Source organism: Serinus canaria, chromosome 3, assembly GCF_022539315.1.
Source record: "Serinus canaria isolate serCan28SL12 chromosome 3, serCan2020, whole genome shotgun sequence".
Taxonomy (NCBI): domain Eukaryota; kingdom Metazoa; phylum Chordata; class Aves; order Passeriformes; family Fringillidae; genus Serinus; species Serinus canaria.
In genome coordinates this window covers 52,234,222-52,252,864 of record NC_066316.1, presented here as the reverse complement: position 1 = coordinate 52,252,864, position 18,643 = coordinate 52,234,222, and the positions used below count along the sequence as shown (strand labels likewise).

Sequence of the window (18,643 nt, the reverse complement as noted above, 5' to 3'; positions counted from 1 at the left end):
TGCTATAGGATGTACATCCCATTGCTCAACAGGCAAAGCTGGGAGGACAAGCAAAACAGGAAACCCAGGGAGTACTCAGAAGGGCAATAACTTGTGTGCCTCTCAGGAGCTGGGGCACAATGCTGCCCTTGCCCAGGTGGTTTTACTGGCTCCAGCTGCAGATGTGTATCCACATCCTGCATATACATGCCTCCAACTCCCCAGAAGAAAATCTGGCAAAAGCCTATGCTGCTGCACTTCTCCCACTGAGTAGAAAAAGATCTGAGGTTTGTTTTTTCTAGCAAGAGAACTGGAGAAAGGTATGTTATAAATGAGAGAAAGCTAGCAGAAAAAAAATCCTTTACTTTCAGAACAATGTCTGATCTGCTGTTACTCGACAGGAGATGGAAAACATGATAAATACTAAGAACAAAGTATGAAATATCTTGTCAGGAATGCATGCTGCCAAACATAAGATACTTTACACAAAGAAGGGCAAAGAAAAACCTAATTCTTGCAGTAAGATCACTCCCAGCAGTACAAAATGGAAAAGATGAAAACAAAATACCAATTGGTCAGGGTAAACAGCCTGACTTACAGCCTCCAAGAAGCCATTACAAATTTAAACAGAAAAAGAAAATACTGCTTAATTTGTTTAATAAAAATAGTTTTGAATGGCCTGTATTTACAATGACGAGGAATTTGTTAAAATTCTTCTCTGTCATCACCTTTCCAAAAATCCTAAGACTGGTGCAGTAAGAATAAGTACTTTTGCTTTTTGCTCTCCAGCTAGTCAGGTACCTTCACACTGTATATGGCTGATGTGCCTCTTAAAAATTGCCCACCAGGTTCTCCATACAGCTTACTAACAATGTGATATAATGAATAAAATAATCCCACTATAAATTCAGTATTGTTTGAATCTAAATGCTGTTTCACACCTCAATACTACATGTAGTTTCAGGCAAAAGGGTCCTGCAGTGACAAAAAATTGTAACCTGCATGTATACTTGTAGATTTATTGATGGTAAGGGTTCAGATGCCCCCTAAAATCCCTTTAGACTCTCTTTATTTGCAAAACAACTCTATTTATGCATCAGTATTTAATTAAGATTTTAAATTTACCTACATTTCTTATTCCTTTTCCATCCTGACAACATGCAGCACAAATCCCCAAATACCTCCCCCTTATCTAAAACAGTAGCTATTTCCTTTTCTTACCTGTCATATTGCACGTCCTCTGATTACTCTCAAAATGGTACTGCCTTCGTGCCTGGGCAATGTACTCAGCTGCCTCTCGTTCCTGGATTTCTCTGATTTTCTTCTGCCCATATTTTCCCAGTAAATAGACTCCTACAGAGATATAGCCATATTAGAAGATGCTTTTAAAAAGTGAGAAAGGTTCTTTAACCGCTTTATTTGATTTTAAAGCTTAAGGGTGCATAGTGGGTTTTTTTTTTATATGGGGGTCTTGAGTATTTTAATAATTATTGGCAAAGCAATACTCAGAAAGAATGTTTTCAAAATTAATTAAAATGTCAAGGATTATGACTTGAATCAGGAGAAGAAACTTTCCTGAGAAGAGGTATCTAGCCATTCATAGAAGACATTTTTGGTACTACTGCAATGTGAACAACTAGTACTGAAGAGACTGAAACAAAAAAGAGAAGCAATGTAGGGTAGGAAAAAAAAGAAGAGAGAAAACAAACAGAAATGCATAGGTCTAGAGATGGATGAAAATTAAAATTTTTAAAAATATATATTTATAAAATTAGTAGAAGTTAGAAATAAAATTCAAGGACTAAAGATCACATATGAGAAAAATGTTATAGATCAGCACTTCTTTCATTTGGTCCTGAAACTTCTGTAGGAAGAACCTTAGTTTCAATGGGGCTTGACTGTGCCTGTTCTATTTTTGCCACACCTGGTTCCTACTTTCCAGCCACACTCTTCTCTTGAGGGCCTGACCATTCCTCATCACTCTCACTATGAATCTTCATTTCCATTAAGACACATCAAAAAAATCTTTGCTCTGCATTTTCATCTCTTCCAACATCCATCCCTCTGAAGTCTTCCCCAACTGCTTGTCCCACACCACCAGGGGTTCAGATATCGATCCAGGCTTCCCATCTTTCCTCATCTCTGCCCCCTTTCCTAAGCCATTCCTCAAGAAGCCACTACACCTTCTAGGCTTATCCTCAGCACCTTTGCCCACTGTAAGCTGCTTTCCATTAATTATTCCCCCTCCACCCAGGCCTTCTTACAGCACCAACCACGTGTCAGGCTCATCTGCTGCCTCCTGTATGCACTGGCAGCAGCAGTTTCCTACTCAAGTGTGTAGCCAGTGTTTTCTCATGAAAGATATGGAGGGGACACAGAGATAAGGGAGGAACAAACCCATGCAAAAAAAGACCATAGTACAAGTTAATAATCTGCTTCTGTGTGGACTAATACTTTAATTAATGAAGCTCCTCGACAGAGAGCCAGCTCCAAATCTGCCAGGTCAGTAAGAGCCCACAGAAGAAATGCAAGTAACAAATCAAGTATTTCTAATTTTTTTTTCCTCAAAGTACTTTCTAAAGTTGTAAATTTTCTTCAAAGTGCAATTTAGAAGCCAATAATGGAACAAATGAGGCATCTAACAGTTGCTCAAAGCTGAAAATTTCAAAACTAATTTTATAAACCAAATCTACAAAAACTTAAAAAAAAAAAAAAAAAACCAAAAAGAAGCCCCATCTCCCCCCCCACAAAAAAACCTCAACCAAAACCAAACACACAAACCCCATAAACAAATCCTAACTTCCCAAGGTTTTGAATTCAGCTACAATTTTTAGATTATTAAAACCTTCCAAAATATTCCCCAAAACTATAATCAGTGTTTGAAAAGCCTTGCCAACTTTGTGCTCCAATGTCCACAGCTGTAAAAAAATCCAGCTATTTATACTGGCAATATGCTTGCTCATAGGCAACTACAAGCCAGACCAGTCTGGAACAACCACAGGCACTTCCATTTCCCAAAAGCCTCATAAAATAGAAATGGGTAAGTCTCTCCCTCACTTCAGCCTTTGGGCAGACTGCCCATCTGCCATATGAAATATTCACTTCACTAGATGCAAACTTTAATATTATGGGTCCATATACAAAAAAATGCAATTCCACCAATTAATTGTTAATCAAAAATGAGACTTCACAATCAAGATTATTTTAATCTAAAATGTTACCAGTTCCTGCCAAGGATATCTGTTTAGAATACAACTGTCAAGTTACTGGGTTTTTTTCAGCTAACGTACTGAAATAGAAACAATTTTTTTAGCATTACTGATCAATTCTTGAACACAAGATTTTCCCAACCATTTTACCCCACTACATTTTTCACATTACATTAAGATCGAGTCATTTGTCCAAATTGCTACTTTTGTTTACTTTCCCTGCACCCCAAAATAAATCCTTTTAACTCCAGGTTTAGTAGCAGAAAAGTCATAAGTAGAGCATATTTATCTCAAATCAAAGTGTTGCTTCCAAAGGATATAGGTGCTATAGACTTCAGGGTGCTTCCCAGCTGGCAAGTAAAGCACCACAGAGCCACTCACACACACACAAACACAAGATTTCCTGAATGTAGACAGACATGAACGTCAGAGCAGGCATGCAATCAGTTCAAGAAGAATCATGTGTGTGCCCTGGAGGGATGCACAGGAGCAGCAGCTTTGAGATTGAGACAGCTAATTGCTTAACACCGGCTTGTTAGGGCTGTGTGCCTACTCTGTACTCAGAGCTGCTGTGGCCTGGGAGGGTACAAAGTTGCAGTAGCTGTCACCCAGGTTTAACAAGGAGTCTCCAGATAAAAACACTTGTCCAAAACAATGCAACCCATCGTTTACACAATTCAACACAACAATACAATACAACATCGTTTCTCCCTCCCTTCCCTGTACTAAAGTATTAACTTTGACCCATTGTTAACAGATGTTGCTTGATCCAGGATTATCCTTTTCTCTGGAAAGTGATGCATTAGAAGTTAACCAAAGGAAAAGCTGCTAGGCACCACCCACCCACCCACCTTAAGCAAACCCAGCGAACAGCAGTAAGCTTGAGGTGGGGTTGCCAGCAGCAGACTCCCTCTGTTATCAGCCGCAGGGCTTGTAAGCACCTCTAAGTGGCCTGGAGGACACAGCAGTCACTTGTGAAACTCAAGCCTCAGCTGTGCCAATGAACTTCTGCCCACTGCACTCACTCCTGAGAACAACAGCAGAGCCTCTGCAAGTCTCTGGCTTATGAGACATTTCAAGGAGTTGCCAGCCAGGGGGTTGGCTTACAGGGGTGTTTGCATTTTTCTTCAGGACGACCACGTGTATCTGTATTAATATGTTGCATTAATTCAGAGGACTTGACAATGATACAGACTCTAAGTCCGGACTAATTCTGGACTTAGAAGTCCAGAATGAATATATCACATAAAATCATCATGTGGAGTTGGGAACAGGACCAGAGAAAGCCACATCCAAAAACTGCCATGATGCCAAGTCAGCTAACAAACCTGTAAAAAACTAAGCTGACGTTTTGAACGTCTCTTCTTATAACCATGCAAAGCCAATATAATCTTTTTATAACAACTAATATAACTTAGTTTTGCTGCTCAGTATAGGATAGGAGGTCTGCAAAAAGTTGCAGCAGCAAGATTTATTCATGTCTACTGAGCTTAACTGTTGTATAGATGGAACTTCATGCTGAATCTTCCCATATGTTTCACACAAAACCAGGAATTAGGAAAATTCAGAAATAGTGAGGCTGTGCAGGAGATAATTCCTATGCAAACTTTTTTCTATCTTCATCAAAATATAAACTACAGAAAATACTATAGTCCCAACACATCTGATTTAGAGGGTTCAGAAACAGATCAGTGATTAACAAACCCATCACCTGAAGTCAGATCCTTCAAGAACAGGAACCTCACTAAGGATCTCAAACTACAATTGATACTGTTTTACAACTGATCTAGAAAGTGAAACGTATTTACATATGCACTGGCTGTCTGTGCTGGATTTGGCTGGGATAGAGTTAATTTTCTTCACACCACCTGGGAACAGTGTTGGTAGTAGAGAGTTGTTTCCGAGATGCTGAACAGGGCTTAGACAAAGCCAAGGCCTTTGCTGTCTATCACACCACCCCACCAGCAAGGAGCCTGGGGATCAGAAGGAGCTGGGAGGAGACACAGCCAGGACAGCTGATCCCAGAAGGTCAGAGGGACACGCCACATTACAGGATGTCATCTGTGCAGTAAAATTAGGGGGGATACAGGGGGAGGGGGGAGCGTGTTCAGGGACAGCTGAGCATTGGTCAGGCCTGATTCTCTATCTCATTCCACTGGAGAGAAGGGGTGTGTGTTTGTATGTGTCTGAGTGGCTCTGTGGTGCTTTACTTGCCAGCTGGGAAGCACCCTGAAGTTCATAGCACTTATATCCTCTGGAAGCAACACTTTGATTTGAGATAAATATGCTCTGATTTGTCTCCATATCCCTCTTTGGCTGAAGTACTGTAGAGTCTCTTCCCACCCAAATGTAAGCAATGCAAGGAGTTTACAAAGTCTGCAGGCTCTTACATGTTCACCTAGTGGCCTCCAAGAGGTAGGGTATTTCTCACATCACATAAGTTATGGCTTCCCTCTCCCTCAGCCCTTTCCCTTCTTCACAGGTGGAACAGAGGGCTGAACAGAAGAATGGGATATAAAGTAATAAGGGATGGGATAAAAATGGGATATAAGGTAATTAGGAGAAATCAAGTTTTCAGGAAACCTCTTTTATAACCCTAAGTAACTTTTGCTCTCACTGTCATACTTACATGGGGGGAAAAAGGGGAAAATCTCAGTTTTAAGAATTTTATTATGCAGAAATTGTGCTGACACACAGAAGCCTGCATCCTTCCAGGACACAAACAGCTTTAAAAGTTGTGGTTTGTTCTTATGTTCAAGCAAGCTATGCATCAAGGGACATACAATTGTCCTTTTATGGTTGAAAGCCATCTTTAAAACATGCTGGCAGGCACTAAAATCTTAATATCTTGGTAACACTGGGTCTCACCAGAACATATTTAATGCCCCTGTGCTTACTCACAAACCAAGCCAACTTTCTCTGCTAAGCAGAGAGATTTCTGATCTGAAATGCTTTTTCTGCAGGCTAAAGGTTGCAACAGATTAAACTCAGCAATAATTAATGCACCACTGAAATCAGAACCATACATTCCAGACACACCCTGAGCTTGTTCTTCTACTCTAGCAACAGAATTTCAATGCTGAATCATTTTGTAATATCTACTGAGATCTACCTTGAATGCTGAGCACTGAGATAAAATCTACTTTAATCAAACTATCCAATAAACACCTGAACCTAATGTGTCCTTGCAGCTCCATCATGCTCTCTTTTTCTCTACTTTCCATATTTGTAGTGGGTTAGATCCCAGACCACCAGGTTTTGGTTGCTAGAAGAGATTTAAGTCTCTTCAGTATGCAATGTATTTTATATTGTTAAAGAAAGAACTTCTAAAGACAGGGTTTGTACAGGGTCTTTGCTAAGGTGAGGCCTTCTCAACCACACTCTGTGGTTAAGGGGGAGTTACACATATTTTTCAGTTGCTTTTTCCCTCAATTTGAGCTCTTATTTAATGAGATTTGTATCTTCATAAGCAGTAAAATCTGTTGTAGTGTTGGGATTGAAAGAAATTGCATGAAGAATGACAGCCACTGATAACACACACGGAATACACGTCAGTAGAGAGAGGAAAAGCTACCAACCAACTCTGATTTCGGTGCAGTTATTCAGTAACACAACACTGATACAATACTGTATCAGTAATAATGTAGAAACTCTTCTGTACCGTCGAAAGAATCATTAAATAGTCACATTAATTTCTGACCACGTACCAATTAAGGACTTAAAGCCACTAAATTTTGTGATGTCCCATTTTCCTTGTTATACCCTCCTTCCCAGAATATGCACCTGTAGCTCTTAAAAAAACCCACAGAAATGTAGATTCCAGGCTCTGCTCTTAAGTCAGCAGATTTGGATTTCCTTAAATCATTCAGCCACTTCCAAATATTCTGTCTCCATTTAAAAGCACTGTGTAAGGTTGCATTCCATCTTTCAAGATTCGGCAGTATTTTTTGGAGAGTCCACCATGGATCTCAGAGTTCTGATTCACTGGTGGTGGCATTACTGTAGCTCATGGGGGTTTTTTAAGATCTGATCCATACCTATGCAGATGACCAAAGCACCCAAGATTCAGCTGCTGAACAGCTATAAAGCAGCACTCTGCAGTAATTCACTCCATCTCCCTGCCTCCCTTAAAATACCACAGTGCAAAGCTGCTGCTGGTGGCAGCTAATGATGTTCATCTGCTTGTGGAAGCCCAGATTTACTTCAGCCTCAAATGCATAAAAAGCAATTCTCTACAGTCCTCAAATACTACATGGCCTGAAGAAATAGATAATTGATCCATGCTGCAGAAAATGATAGCATAGTTTAATATTTTCAGTCAGAAGTTGAAATGCTTATTAGAGGAAGAGCATCTTGGGTTGCTTTTTTAGGGTTTTTTTGTTTGTTTGGGGTTTTTGTTTGCTTCGGTGTTTAGGTTTTTTTGTTTGGTTCTGGGTTTTTTGGTTTTTGTTTGTTTGGTAATTATTTAAATGACATTAGTTTAGGCTATAATTATTATTTTAAGCACACTTCAGTGAGTAGCATTTTAGTGAAAGGGACACTGAGCTGTATACAAACAACACCAATCATAAGGAAAAAAACTGCAAACTCAGTTATGCTAGGTTGGTTTGCAGGCTGGCAGAAGGCTGTTCATGCATGAGGAATTTAAGATTTCAGACTATGAGAGCCACAAGTTCCCAGATACCTGCTTTCCCACTTGGGAACTTATCCATGTTTACTTGTTGAAACTGGGAGAAGTGATTTTTTACTATTCCACCACTCTCACACAGACAGTTGAAGAGGAGACAGAACATCTTCCAGGTGATAGCCTGGTCTATGAAAGCAAATCTGTTTACTTAACGTGGTGGGCTGCAAATGTGGCAATAAACATGAGAGCTCTGAACTCACAGAGCCACAAAACCTGCAGGTGAAGGGGTAAACTGGAGGAGCAGTCTGACCAGTATGGCAGTAACCATCACCCAGCCTGTCATTATGGATTAACTGGCACTCTTCGGAAAACCCCAGAAGGAATTAATGATGAAAGAATGCAGATGACACAAGAACCACGGCAAGCCAGAAGTAAATACAATTCACCTTCACTGCGGACTCCACCTGAACATATGGCAAAATATACTACAAAAGCCCCCCAGCCCTCAGAACATTCAACTGTTCAGGCAAGTTCCAGTTCTTGGAGAAGGAAGGTGTCATTTACACAGGACAGAAGAACATTTGAAGCCTGAGTGCACAAAGACATGGCTGTGCCTTTTGAGGAGCATCTGATCTCCAGCTGCACAGCTGTGCACTTCATTGTTAAACAGAGAGACAGATCCAATGTGCTCTTTTAAATCTACTTCCAACTAAAAACAAACCAAAAACAACCTCAACGGAAGGTGGAGCTTACTAGACCATAACCAGCTTACAGGTTCAACAAGAGCCTTAAGGGAGAAACTGCTTGAATAATTAATGCAAATCCTCTCTGTGAAAGTTTTGTGTCTGCAACTGATCTTTATTTGTCCAGAGAAGGGCAACAAAGCTGGTGAAGGGTCTGGAGCACGTGTCCTATAAAGAGTAGCTGGTTGGGGGTGTTTAGCCTGGAGAAAAGTAGGCTCAGGGGGAGCCTTATCACTCTCCACAAATACCTGAAAGAAAACTGTAGCCAGGTGGGGTCGGTCTCTTCTCCCAAGTAACAGAACAAGAGCACATAGTCTTAACGTGTGCCAGGGGAGGTTCAGGTGTGTCATTAAAGATCAGACATTGGAATGGGCTGCCCAGGGAGATGGTGGAGTCGCCGTCCCTGGAGGTGTTTAAGGAAAGACTGGATGTGGCACTGAGTGCCATGCTCTAACTGACGAGGTGGTGTTCAAAGGTTGGACTTCTTGATATTTTTTCCAGCCTAATTGATTCTGTGATATTTGACAACTCGCCTCAACGCACAAGTCACATATGAAAAGCGGAGGTTTTCATCCTCCATCCCAAAAACACCACCAGTGTCACCCACACTTTGCGCGCTTCAGCGTTGTTTCAAAGGAACGCCATCACCCGCCGTAGGAGCACCTGGGCAACCCGAGTTCCTGTCTTTTAGGGCTTAAGGGACGGCGCGCAGGTTCCCTCCCAGCCTCGGAGGAAAGCCCTGCTGGCACCCGGGCTCTCCCGGCGGCGGACGAGGAGTATTCGGCGTCCCCAGGCGGGCACAGAGCCCGTCCAGCCGGCGTGGGGCCCGCCTGGCCCAGCGCCAGCTCCGAGGGGGCCGCTCCGGCAGGAGCTCCGAGGGGAGGCCCCGAGCCCGGCAGCGCGCTTCCCCCGTATCATCGCCCCCGCCCCTCGACCGGGCACTCACCGCCAAGGAAGGTGCCAAGGACGAGGCATTTCTTCTTGTGCCGCTTAAGAAAACTCCAGAGCGACTGGAGCATCCTGCGAGCCCGGCCGGCCCCGGCCCGGCCGCCCCTCGGGTCCCCGCGGCGGCGGAAGGGGCGGAGGCGGCGGCGGCACCGCCCGCAGTGCCCCGGAAGCAGCGCCCGGGCCCGGTATGGCGGAGGCGGGGGAGGCGGCCCTGCTGGCCTGGATGGACCAGGCGCTCGACATGGTCAGTGCGGGTCGGGGCTCCCCGCTGTCCCGCAGGGAAACGCGGGGAAACGCGGGGAGCCCCGGGCCCCTCAGGGCAGCGGGAAGGGCGGGGAATGGGGGCCGGCGGAAGCTCCTCCCACTGCTGTAACGCAGTCCTGTTCCTCTCGCGAGTCTGTCTGTCCGTCTGTCCCGCAGGCTAAGGAGGCGCTGGAGAAAGGGGAGGTTCCCGTGGGCTGCCTGCTGGTCTACAACGGCGAGGTCATAGGCAGGGGCAGGAACGAGGTCAACGAGACGAAGAACGTGAGTGCCGTGGCTTTGCCGCCCCTGCCCCGCGCCGCGCTTGTCCCGGTGCTGGGTCTGAAACGTGCTCTCCTAAAGTCACCTCGGGGTTAAGAGTGAGAAATGAGTGTGCAGCCTCTCCTGATGAAGTTCTGTCCACAGGCCAGAGCAAAGAGCTATCTCCTGTACATTTTAGACCTGTTGCAACCTTAACCATCAAATTAGCTATAAGCTCTGGTGCTGAGAGACCCGTTAGTGCCAACAGGGATTTGGTACAACTGGAAGTCGTGTATAAATTAATCTGACTGCAGGATCTGGCTGTAATTTATATTAGATGCCTCAAATCTGAAAATATAATAAAAAGTTAAAATGAATCTTCTAAGCTGAAAAATGTAACAGTAAAGATGAATCATTATAGTAATTTGTTCTGCAGGACAATCTGTAATGTATTAAGAGGATTCTAATACAGCTTTAAGAAAGCCAAGGGACCGAGAAGTTAGGTGTCTCACGTTACACCATTGTAAGCACTGTGGGGAAGCAGACACTTTTTGGGAAAATCATGCCAGAGATAGTAATATTGTGTAGAAATCACATGTTAATAGAACATAACTGTCAGGACTGATAACAAAATCAAAATCAACTTAGTGTCAGGGGAGATTTCAGGCGTTTTTGGTGTCAGGGCTGTCTGAAGGTACGTACTAAAATGCAAGAATCTGATTTAAAAACAGCTGGATTTTGGAAACAGTAATCTGTTAATATCGCTGAAAGCCAAGCTTTTTTGAATTGCTGCTCAGCTCAAGTTTCAGTTCTTTTGCGGCTCAATTTTCATAAATGTTTATATTATAGTGATTGGAAATGCTGGGTACTTAGTGCTTCTAAATTTTTTATCAGATACGTAATTGGTCCATGTAGTCTGAAAAAAATCTAAGCTTGAAAGCAGTACTTGTTATGAAATATGAACATAGGAAATTGTTTTCAGTTTTCTCCTAACGATTTCTGGCATTATTTAGGGAACATCCTGGAGAAAAAAAACAATCCTCTTGAACCACTGAGGCATTTCCAGCAGACATCATAAATGTCAAGGTCTGTTTTTAAACTAATTTATTGTCCCACCTTATACTGAAGGACTTCTCCAGAACATCATTCCTCAGATGGCTAAAAAATATCTGATTTCCAGTTTCAAACTTTTAATGTTCTGTTTATATCTCCCTGTTCTTGTGCCAGCACCGTCCATTATTTTACATCACTTGGATGTATTTAAAGTCTTATTCCTTTTCAGCTTTTGCTTTTCTCAAGCCAGCTGTTTAATTTCCTCTCAGAAGACATTCTGGCTTTCTGTGTTCATTAGAATAATTCTTTTACATAGCCATTCCAGCTTTGATTCATTTTTTCTTGACTTCACTTAACCAGAACTCTTAAGAACACTTAACTGGAATTTTATTCCAGATGGACTTGCGCTTTGTTTGATAACAACAGTACTTCAATTCTCCCTGGAAGAAAGTCCACCCATGTTTTCTGGAGCTTCCTTGGTCTTTTATGCTGTTTTGTTATTCTTCACTTGTTATTTTGAATTTGCTTCTGTCTTGAAGGCCATCCACCTCCTGAATGACACTCTCACCCTGTCACTTCTCGTGATGTCTTTCATAGTACAAAAGACATCACATCATCAGCTGTTTTCTGCAGGGGTTTTTCCAGTTAATGCCAGTGACACAACTGAAAACATTTAAGCCAAACGATCGTTGAGTGTCTGTGGTAATGAGTTCCCTCTGGACAAATATTTCCTCTGTCAATGCAATGTCTCTTCTTTTCCTGCTCATCTTACATTCCTTGCATTAGGCTGTTTTCTCCACTCACAGTAATTTCACAGTTTGTGCTGTGCCAGATGCGCTGGAGATGTCCAGAGAGACTGATGTTTCTCTTGCCTAGAAAACAATTTGTCAAAGCTATCTAGTCTCAGCTATCTTAATGGCTTTTTGTTTAGTTTACCTTTTATAAGGACTAGCCCTTATAACACTACTTTTAAAGGTTTGTTATCTTGCCTGCTTTACTGTTGAGACCCTCCTGGATCTGTAGATGTCAGGATTGTATGACACATATCCTTCTTGGTTTTTATTACAGTGACTCTGTTTGCTCTGAAGGTTTCACTCATGTAACACTCTGCCTTGACGAAGTAAAGCATTGCTGTGAGACTGGCAGCTTTCTGGCCTCCAAAATGCAGCTTTATAGCATACTGACTTCTTTAACTCCATGAAAACTTTGTTCCTTCCTTGAAGAAGTGATCATTTACCTAATTAGATCTTTGGTCCTTCCCTGCAATTCTGCCTTTGGTCAGGAATCCGCTTGCCTCTGAGCCTTTTGTCAAATAAATTCTGCCTTCTCCTTAAGCAGGTCCCTGTGTCCTCTGATGTAATGGGCTGAAGTTAGGAGCAGGTGGTGTCTTCTTTATGCCCTCATTCATTATGTTCCTAAACTGCTCATTTTGGCAAAATATTTAGTTGCCAAAAACTTCGGTGTATTCAGGCTATCACTTGTCACTCCGCATATTTTTTGGTTTTTTTTTTTTTGTCTGCCATATCTACAGCAGAACACATTCATGTCAGAAGTACTGCTGCTTACCCTGTGGAAGTTATTTGCAAAATTTCTGATCATTGCATTCTTCTGGGAGAAGTTACTTTTGGGAGGAGTCAGTTTGCATACAGCTGTGTTTGGTTTATTTTATTTTTTAGGAGCATGGCTGTGGCATCAGCATTTCAAAATAGACATGACACTACTTGTCTTCCTTGGGCAACAGTGCAGCAAATGTCTGTGTAAGACATTGGGTTTAGAGAGTCTGGCAATTCATTCACAAGCGTGTGCCAGTCCTGTGTTCCCTCTGGCAGCCCCCACACTTACTTGTTCACAGTCTTGCCTCAGACCAACCTGAAAATTTTCTCCCTTACAGCATATGTGACCCTGTCCATCTAGAAATGTTTTTTTGGTATTTTTATTCCAACACGTGATCAAATCATTCACTTCCCAGTAAAGTGCTCTCTGTCTTAGGTCCTTTGTTGATACACACAGACATCTCCTCTTTGTTCTGTCCTCTTGGGTCATTTTACCAAGTGTCTTGCAGTCACAGTAGGGGATAATTGAATATGAAGTATTGTTTGTGTAGTGAAGCCCCAAAATAACACAGAAATTTGAGCTTTGGGCCCCTTTACTCTTACTTGTTAATTACAGTCTAAAATTTAGAAAGTAATCTTTTTAGGGCAGTGTGATACCTTTATTGTCTGTGAAACGTTTGCCACAGTTTGGGCACTGTCAATGCTTTACCCCACTGAGTCAGCTTTTTTCCTTTGGTACACCATTTGCCACTCTGTAACAATTCTCATTTTCCCTTGCTACTCTTAACCTGCTTTTGTTTTCTTGGCTTTAAAACAGTGTGTAATAGTTGGCAAGTTAAGCTTATGAATTGAGTCAGTGATTCAAAATTAAAATAATCCCTCTTGTATGTCACTTTATACGCAGCAAGTCAAAAAAAGCTTAATACAAAATAAAATTTTAAGACAGACTTGGAAGGTCAGTTTTTCCCTTTTATCTTTTCTTTAAGATGGACCTTTAATAGGTTGTGTAAGGAGGGAGCTCAAGAAACAAGTGTAAACCTTCCCCTTGCACATCCTTTCCCCTTCTGGAAGTGAATAGCTTGGGGACTTCCAGAGCCCAAGACTATATCTGGATCATTGTTTCTGATAGCTATCTGTGCACATATCCTCCATGAATTTGTCTAAGCCATTTTTGAACTCATTTATGTTTTTGGCTTCCATAGCATCCTGTGGCAAGGAGTTTCACAATATAATTATATAATTTGTGAAAGAGTACTTCCTTTTGTTTGTTTTATATCTGCTGCCTGATAATTTCATTGGGTGCTCACTTGTTATGAGAAATAATAAATCACAGTTATAACTGTGATTTTTCTACATTTTTCTTGATTATTTTAGAAACCTCTACTGTAGTCCTCTTAACTTGCAGGACTATTGACTGGATCTGTTAAGAGCCACGGTCTAATTAGTCTCTAAATGGAGACTGTTCTGTAACTTGCATAATCCTTTCTCACCCTGAGGTGAATTTGTCCTGATGTTCCTGTGCAATCAAGATATGGCATGACCAAAACAGTGTGTTTTACTTAAGATATGGGCACACTGGTGTGTAGTAGTGTTCTATATTAGTGTAATCTCGTTTGTGTAGCTGTCTGCTATTACTGCAGAAGCTGGTAGGACCTGCAGCAGCTGCATGGCCTTTCTAGGAGTTTTAAAATGTTTTTGAACAGTATTAAACATAGCAGTAAGCTATGACTGCTTTGCCATGTATTGCAGAGCATCCCAGTGTTATCACCACAGATCTTCACAGTGCTAAACATTAACCCAAATTCATGTTTTGTGAGGAAGCTATCAAGGGTCATATAAGGACATACAAAATCGAAGTACAAATATAATCTGGATTGATTAAGTCTTACTCTAATGCTTGTGTCAAAAACATCCTTTTTTTCAGAACAGATAAAAAAAGAAGGAAAAACTAATAGTCTTAATTCAAAGAAGCATCATGCTCTAACTGAAGAGTCCTTTCAAAACTAGTACATCCTGAAATTTTTGCTGTGATATTTCATTGGCATAACACAGTGCTGCAGACATTTCAGAGTGCTACTGGGACATTATTGATTGCTTTGGTCTCTGCTAATAAAGTCAACACTTCTGTTCAGGTTTTTGTGCCATAGATATTGAGATACTAATCATCATTCAGATGTCTGGGATTAAAAAAAGAGAAATTAATATTCCTTTGTCTTTTTGTAATCAGTCATATGCTGAAATCCCTGCCTATTACTTGAGGGACTTAATGTACATGTATCCCCAGGCAGCATTAAACCTGAGGCAAACTGAAAATGTTGTGTGTACAGAGCACACCAGGCAGTTGTAGAAACATGATGAAATTGTTGCATGTTCATAGTGTATTCATTCCTTGTGAGCACAGGAGTATTGTCAGAGGGAGGAAGAGGTACCAGCGAGGAGCATTTGTTAATATTTCCAGAGAAAATAATCCAGCCTGTATTCTTGCTTTTGGAAGTAGAGCAGGCTATGGGCTACATCAGTTGTGCCAGTGAGCTTGCTGTGTCCCTTAAGCCTCAAGGAGAGCTTTCATGTCTTGCCTCACTGTGCTGGTATGACTTAGAGAGGAGAACTTCTGAGCATGCTCCTCTGCCTTGGAAAAAGTGGAAGAAAAAACTGTCACTTGTAGATCTTGTGTGCTACACACAAGAGGTTGGGGTTGAGTATTTTCTTTCTTGGACTGAGTATTTTTTCTGCAATCTGGGTGCTATAAAATGTCTTTTGCAACTTGAACCAGCAAAGAGCATTACATTACTTCTATAACAAAAGTGAATAAATGCAAACTTTAAAGAAAAAAACTTATTTTTATCTTCTAGGCTACTCGACATGCAGAAATGGTGGCAATCGACCAGGTCCTTGACTGGTGCAAGCAGCACAAGAGGGATTACAGGGAGGTGTTTCCGCAGCTGGTGCTGTACGTCACTGTGGAGCCCTGTATCATGTGTGCAGCTGCTCTGCGCTTGATGAGTATCCTTTCCTGCTGACTCACACTGGGAAACTCGGGGTCAAACCATTGCTCCTGTCACAGTGAACCCACAAAGAAAGGCTGGACAGTGTCAGGGAAAGCCATGAGGGGTGGTCTGAGGGTCTGCACCCACCTCCATGATGAATAGCGAGGGGCTCAAGAGTGAGAGAGAGATGGTGCAGTTATGACAAACAACTGTTAGAGATTAAACATACATTTTAGAGATGTTTGTTAGAATGTAAAATGAGCTAAGTGGACTTCAGTGTTCAGTTTTGAATGTTGTATCAATCAGTAAACCTTGTCTTTGTATGACCCTACTTTGGGGATTCATGCTTTCCCTTTTCTGAGAAAGGCTGGATGTGCATCTTCAGCGATACATCTTAGATCATTCAAAAGTAAGTTCTGATTTTATGAGGGAGGAACTGTAGCTCAAGCTAATTTAGTTTGAAGAGTACTAGCACATTTTAGGAAATTTGGTGACTGCCTAGATCGGGCTTCTGTACTTCCTGCTTGTTTTTCACTTAATACCTTGACTCACTCCCATAAATTCCACGGGTTGTGTATGGCTGTCGAAATGAGCGATTTGGAGGCTGTGGCTCCGTTTTGAGCATCTCATCTGATGATATGGTGGACTCAGGAGACCCATTTGAAGTAGGCTGTAAAATGTTTCCCTTTGTTTTCCAGCTAGGGTACTGTGCCTGGCTTTGCTACCAGGCTTTTAGAATCTTATGCATTACTTTAAGAGGACAGATGGAAGATGATCAAAGTTAAGTAAACTTGGCCTAATCAGAAAATAATGTAAAAAAAATTAGGTCCTAAAAGAAAACTGAGGAAACCCTGATGACAGTCTTAAATTATTTAAAAGGATGTGTCAAAGGGTAAGGGAAAGAATTATGCTTGTGGAACAAGGTAAGAATTTAAAATATGTGCAATACTTAAAACAGTAAGTATATGCTACAGGAAGAGATGGGGGAAAATTATTTTAAGCTGCAGAATGTACAAACACATAATCAATAAATATCAAGTAACAGCAACTTATAAAATTACTGGGTTTTAGCTGAGCCACTGGAAATGATTGTATTTTTGTTTTCAGTCTGTGTGTTTATGAGGTAAAATGGTAAAATGTATTAGCTTAGACTTACTTCATGTAATTCAAATCCCAAAATAAATCTGAACTGCAACAGTAGCAGAGGAAATTCATTTTAGCTATCAAGAAACTTTCTGAATAGTAGGGATACTGAAAGACTGAACAGTGTCTGGGATGATTTAGGCATATTTGTCATATGAGAAAGGCTGGACAAGCATTCAGTGGGGGTAGAGTATAACTAAATCCAGGTGCTTTACAGCATGATGCTACCTATGTACCCATACATACATGTAGAGAGTATTTATAGCATTTTATTTATTACATTATTCACAGTTGTACATGATCTTGCCTTATACAGTGATACTGATTCCTGGAGTTCTTTTCCACATTTCACATTAATGATTTAATGAATGTGAAAAACAAGTAATGTGTTTCAGCATCGTAAATAAGCACTAAAGGCTCAAGGAATTTCAGTCAGGAAAACAATACTGTTTGGCACTCCAGTGTAAACATATTAGGCATCTTTCTGTCAGAGTGTCAGTGAGACTAACATCTGAATTAACTGGAGTAGTTGGTACTGGAAAAGTGTTCATTTGCTAACATTGGCATGTGGTATTTCATTTTTTTATACATTCAGAAGATAGAAAGGAGAAGGTTCTTGATACTATGAAATCTTTGTTTCTGTAGGCAACTGCAGTGGAATGTATGGGAGTAAATACTTATTTTCTAGCATAGGTGGAGATTTATTTAGTGTGAGTGTCATTTAAATGCTTTATCATTAGTGTTCATGGCATAGAAGAGTATTTTAGAAGGACCAAAAAGATCTAAAAGGTGACTGTTAGAAATAAAGAATAGATATGTGGATGAGTGTTTTCTGTCAGGAATCTTATCTGCAAATACCTAGGTGTATGTCTCTTATGTTTCCAAGTGCTTGAGGAGTATGGGAGGTTGGAAACACATTAATAATAAAGAAACTGTAGATTTCATAAAAATTTTTACATAATTTACTAAGAAAGCTTGTTTTACCTAATATTAAGTGATTAGGGAAATTACTTATTCTATTAAGCCTCAACATAGTGGTTTTAAAATGTATTAGGTATAAAACTGAAAAGGAGATTTTTTTTTTTGACCCCGAAGTTGACAGTACAGTTGTTTAAAATTATTCTGTACTGAAGGCATTATTGTGAAGCATGGAATACATTTTCTCAGATGTGCTCACTAACATCATTCTAATTTGAACAGTGCTCTTCTGGCTATCGTGCTGAAGAAGCAGTGGAATTGTTAAAAGCTTTTTACAGACAAGAAAATCCCAATGGTAGGTTTTACATTAATGCATCCATTTTGATCCCAACCTAATTTAAAAGAGTGTTGGCACTGGAATTACTGTAATTCACTTCTGATGATTCCTCTCCTTTCCTGTTTCTTGGCAGCACCAAAATCCAAAGTAAGGAAAAAGGATCGTCGTCAGTAGCCCTACACTGGTGGGACACAGAAAATACCAGAAAATGATATGTGAAGGTTTCTTCAGCATGGTGCTTTTTTAAAATGTGCAGTTCAGTCAAACTCTGTTTAATTTTCTCGACAGAGTTTTTACTAATAGGATACTTAGTACCTGTTCCTGCGTTTTTATATTTATGATTTCTTGTTATCATGACAAAAGAAAAGAGTAAATGGCTGTTTTTAAAAAGAGGAAAATTGGTGGTTTAAGTCTACTTGTTTTCAGACAGATCCATTAAAATGGTGCTTCTGTACAGCACATTCTAGAATATTTTTTTCCTTCTGTGTGTGGAGAAGCATCTTGCTTTTCAATAGCAAATGTTTGCTTGGGCAGGCAAAAAACTCTCTTGGAAGGTTACATTTGTAAATCCTTTACAGTCTGTGTGTGTATATTCATTCAAAAGGCATATAAAGGAATTGTACAGTCCTTGAAGACTTAAGACCA

At 40.8% G+C, this 18,643-nt stretch overlaps 2 protein-coding genes across 2 annotated transcripts in view; one reads left to right on the top strand and one right to left on the bottom strand.

Moving 5' to 3' along the window:
- Positions 1–9,662, bottom strand: part of PEX3 (peroxisomal biogenesis factor 3) — a 20,485-nt gene extending 10,823 nt beyond the window's left edge. Inside the window, exons 1-2 of the mRNA XM_009095337.4 lie at positions 9,505–9,662; positions 1,201–1,332 (exon numbers count right to left, since the gene is read on the bottom strand). Coding sequence (XP_009093585.3) covers positions 1,201–1,332; positions 9,505–9,577 — 205 coding nt within the window. The 5' untranslated portion in view covers positions 9,578–9,662. The remainder of the gene's footprint in view (positions 1–1,200; positions 1,333–9,504) is intronic.
- Positions 9,627–18,643, top strand: ADAT2 (adenosine deaminase tRNA specific 2). Its single transcript, XM_030236503.2, has 6 exons — positions 9,627–9,750; positions 9,927–10,031; positions 15,466–15,616; positions 16,159–16,265; positions 17,944–18,016; positions 18,132–18,643. Exons 1-6 carry the CDS (start codon positions 9,694–9,696, stop codon positions 18,170–18,172), a joined length of 534 nt encoding a protein of 177 aa, XP_030092363.2. The 5' UTR covers positions 9,627–9,693; the 3' UTR covers positions 18,173–18,643.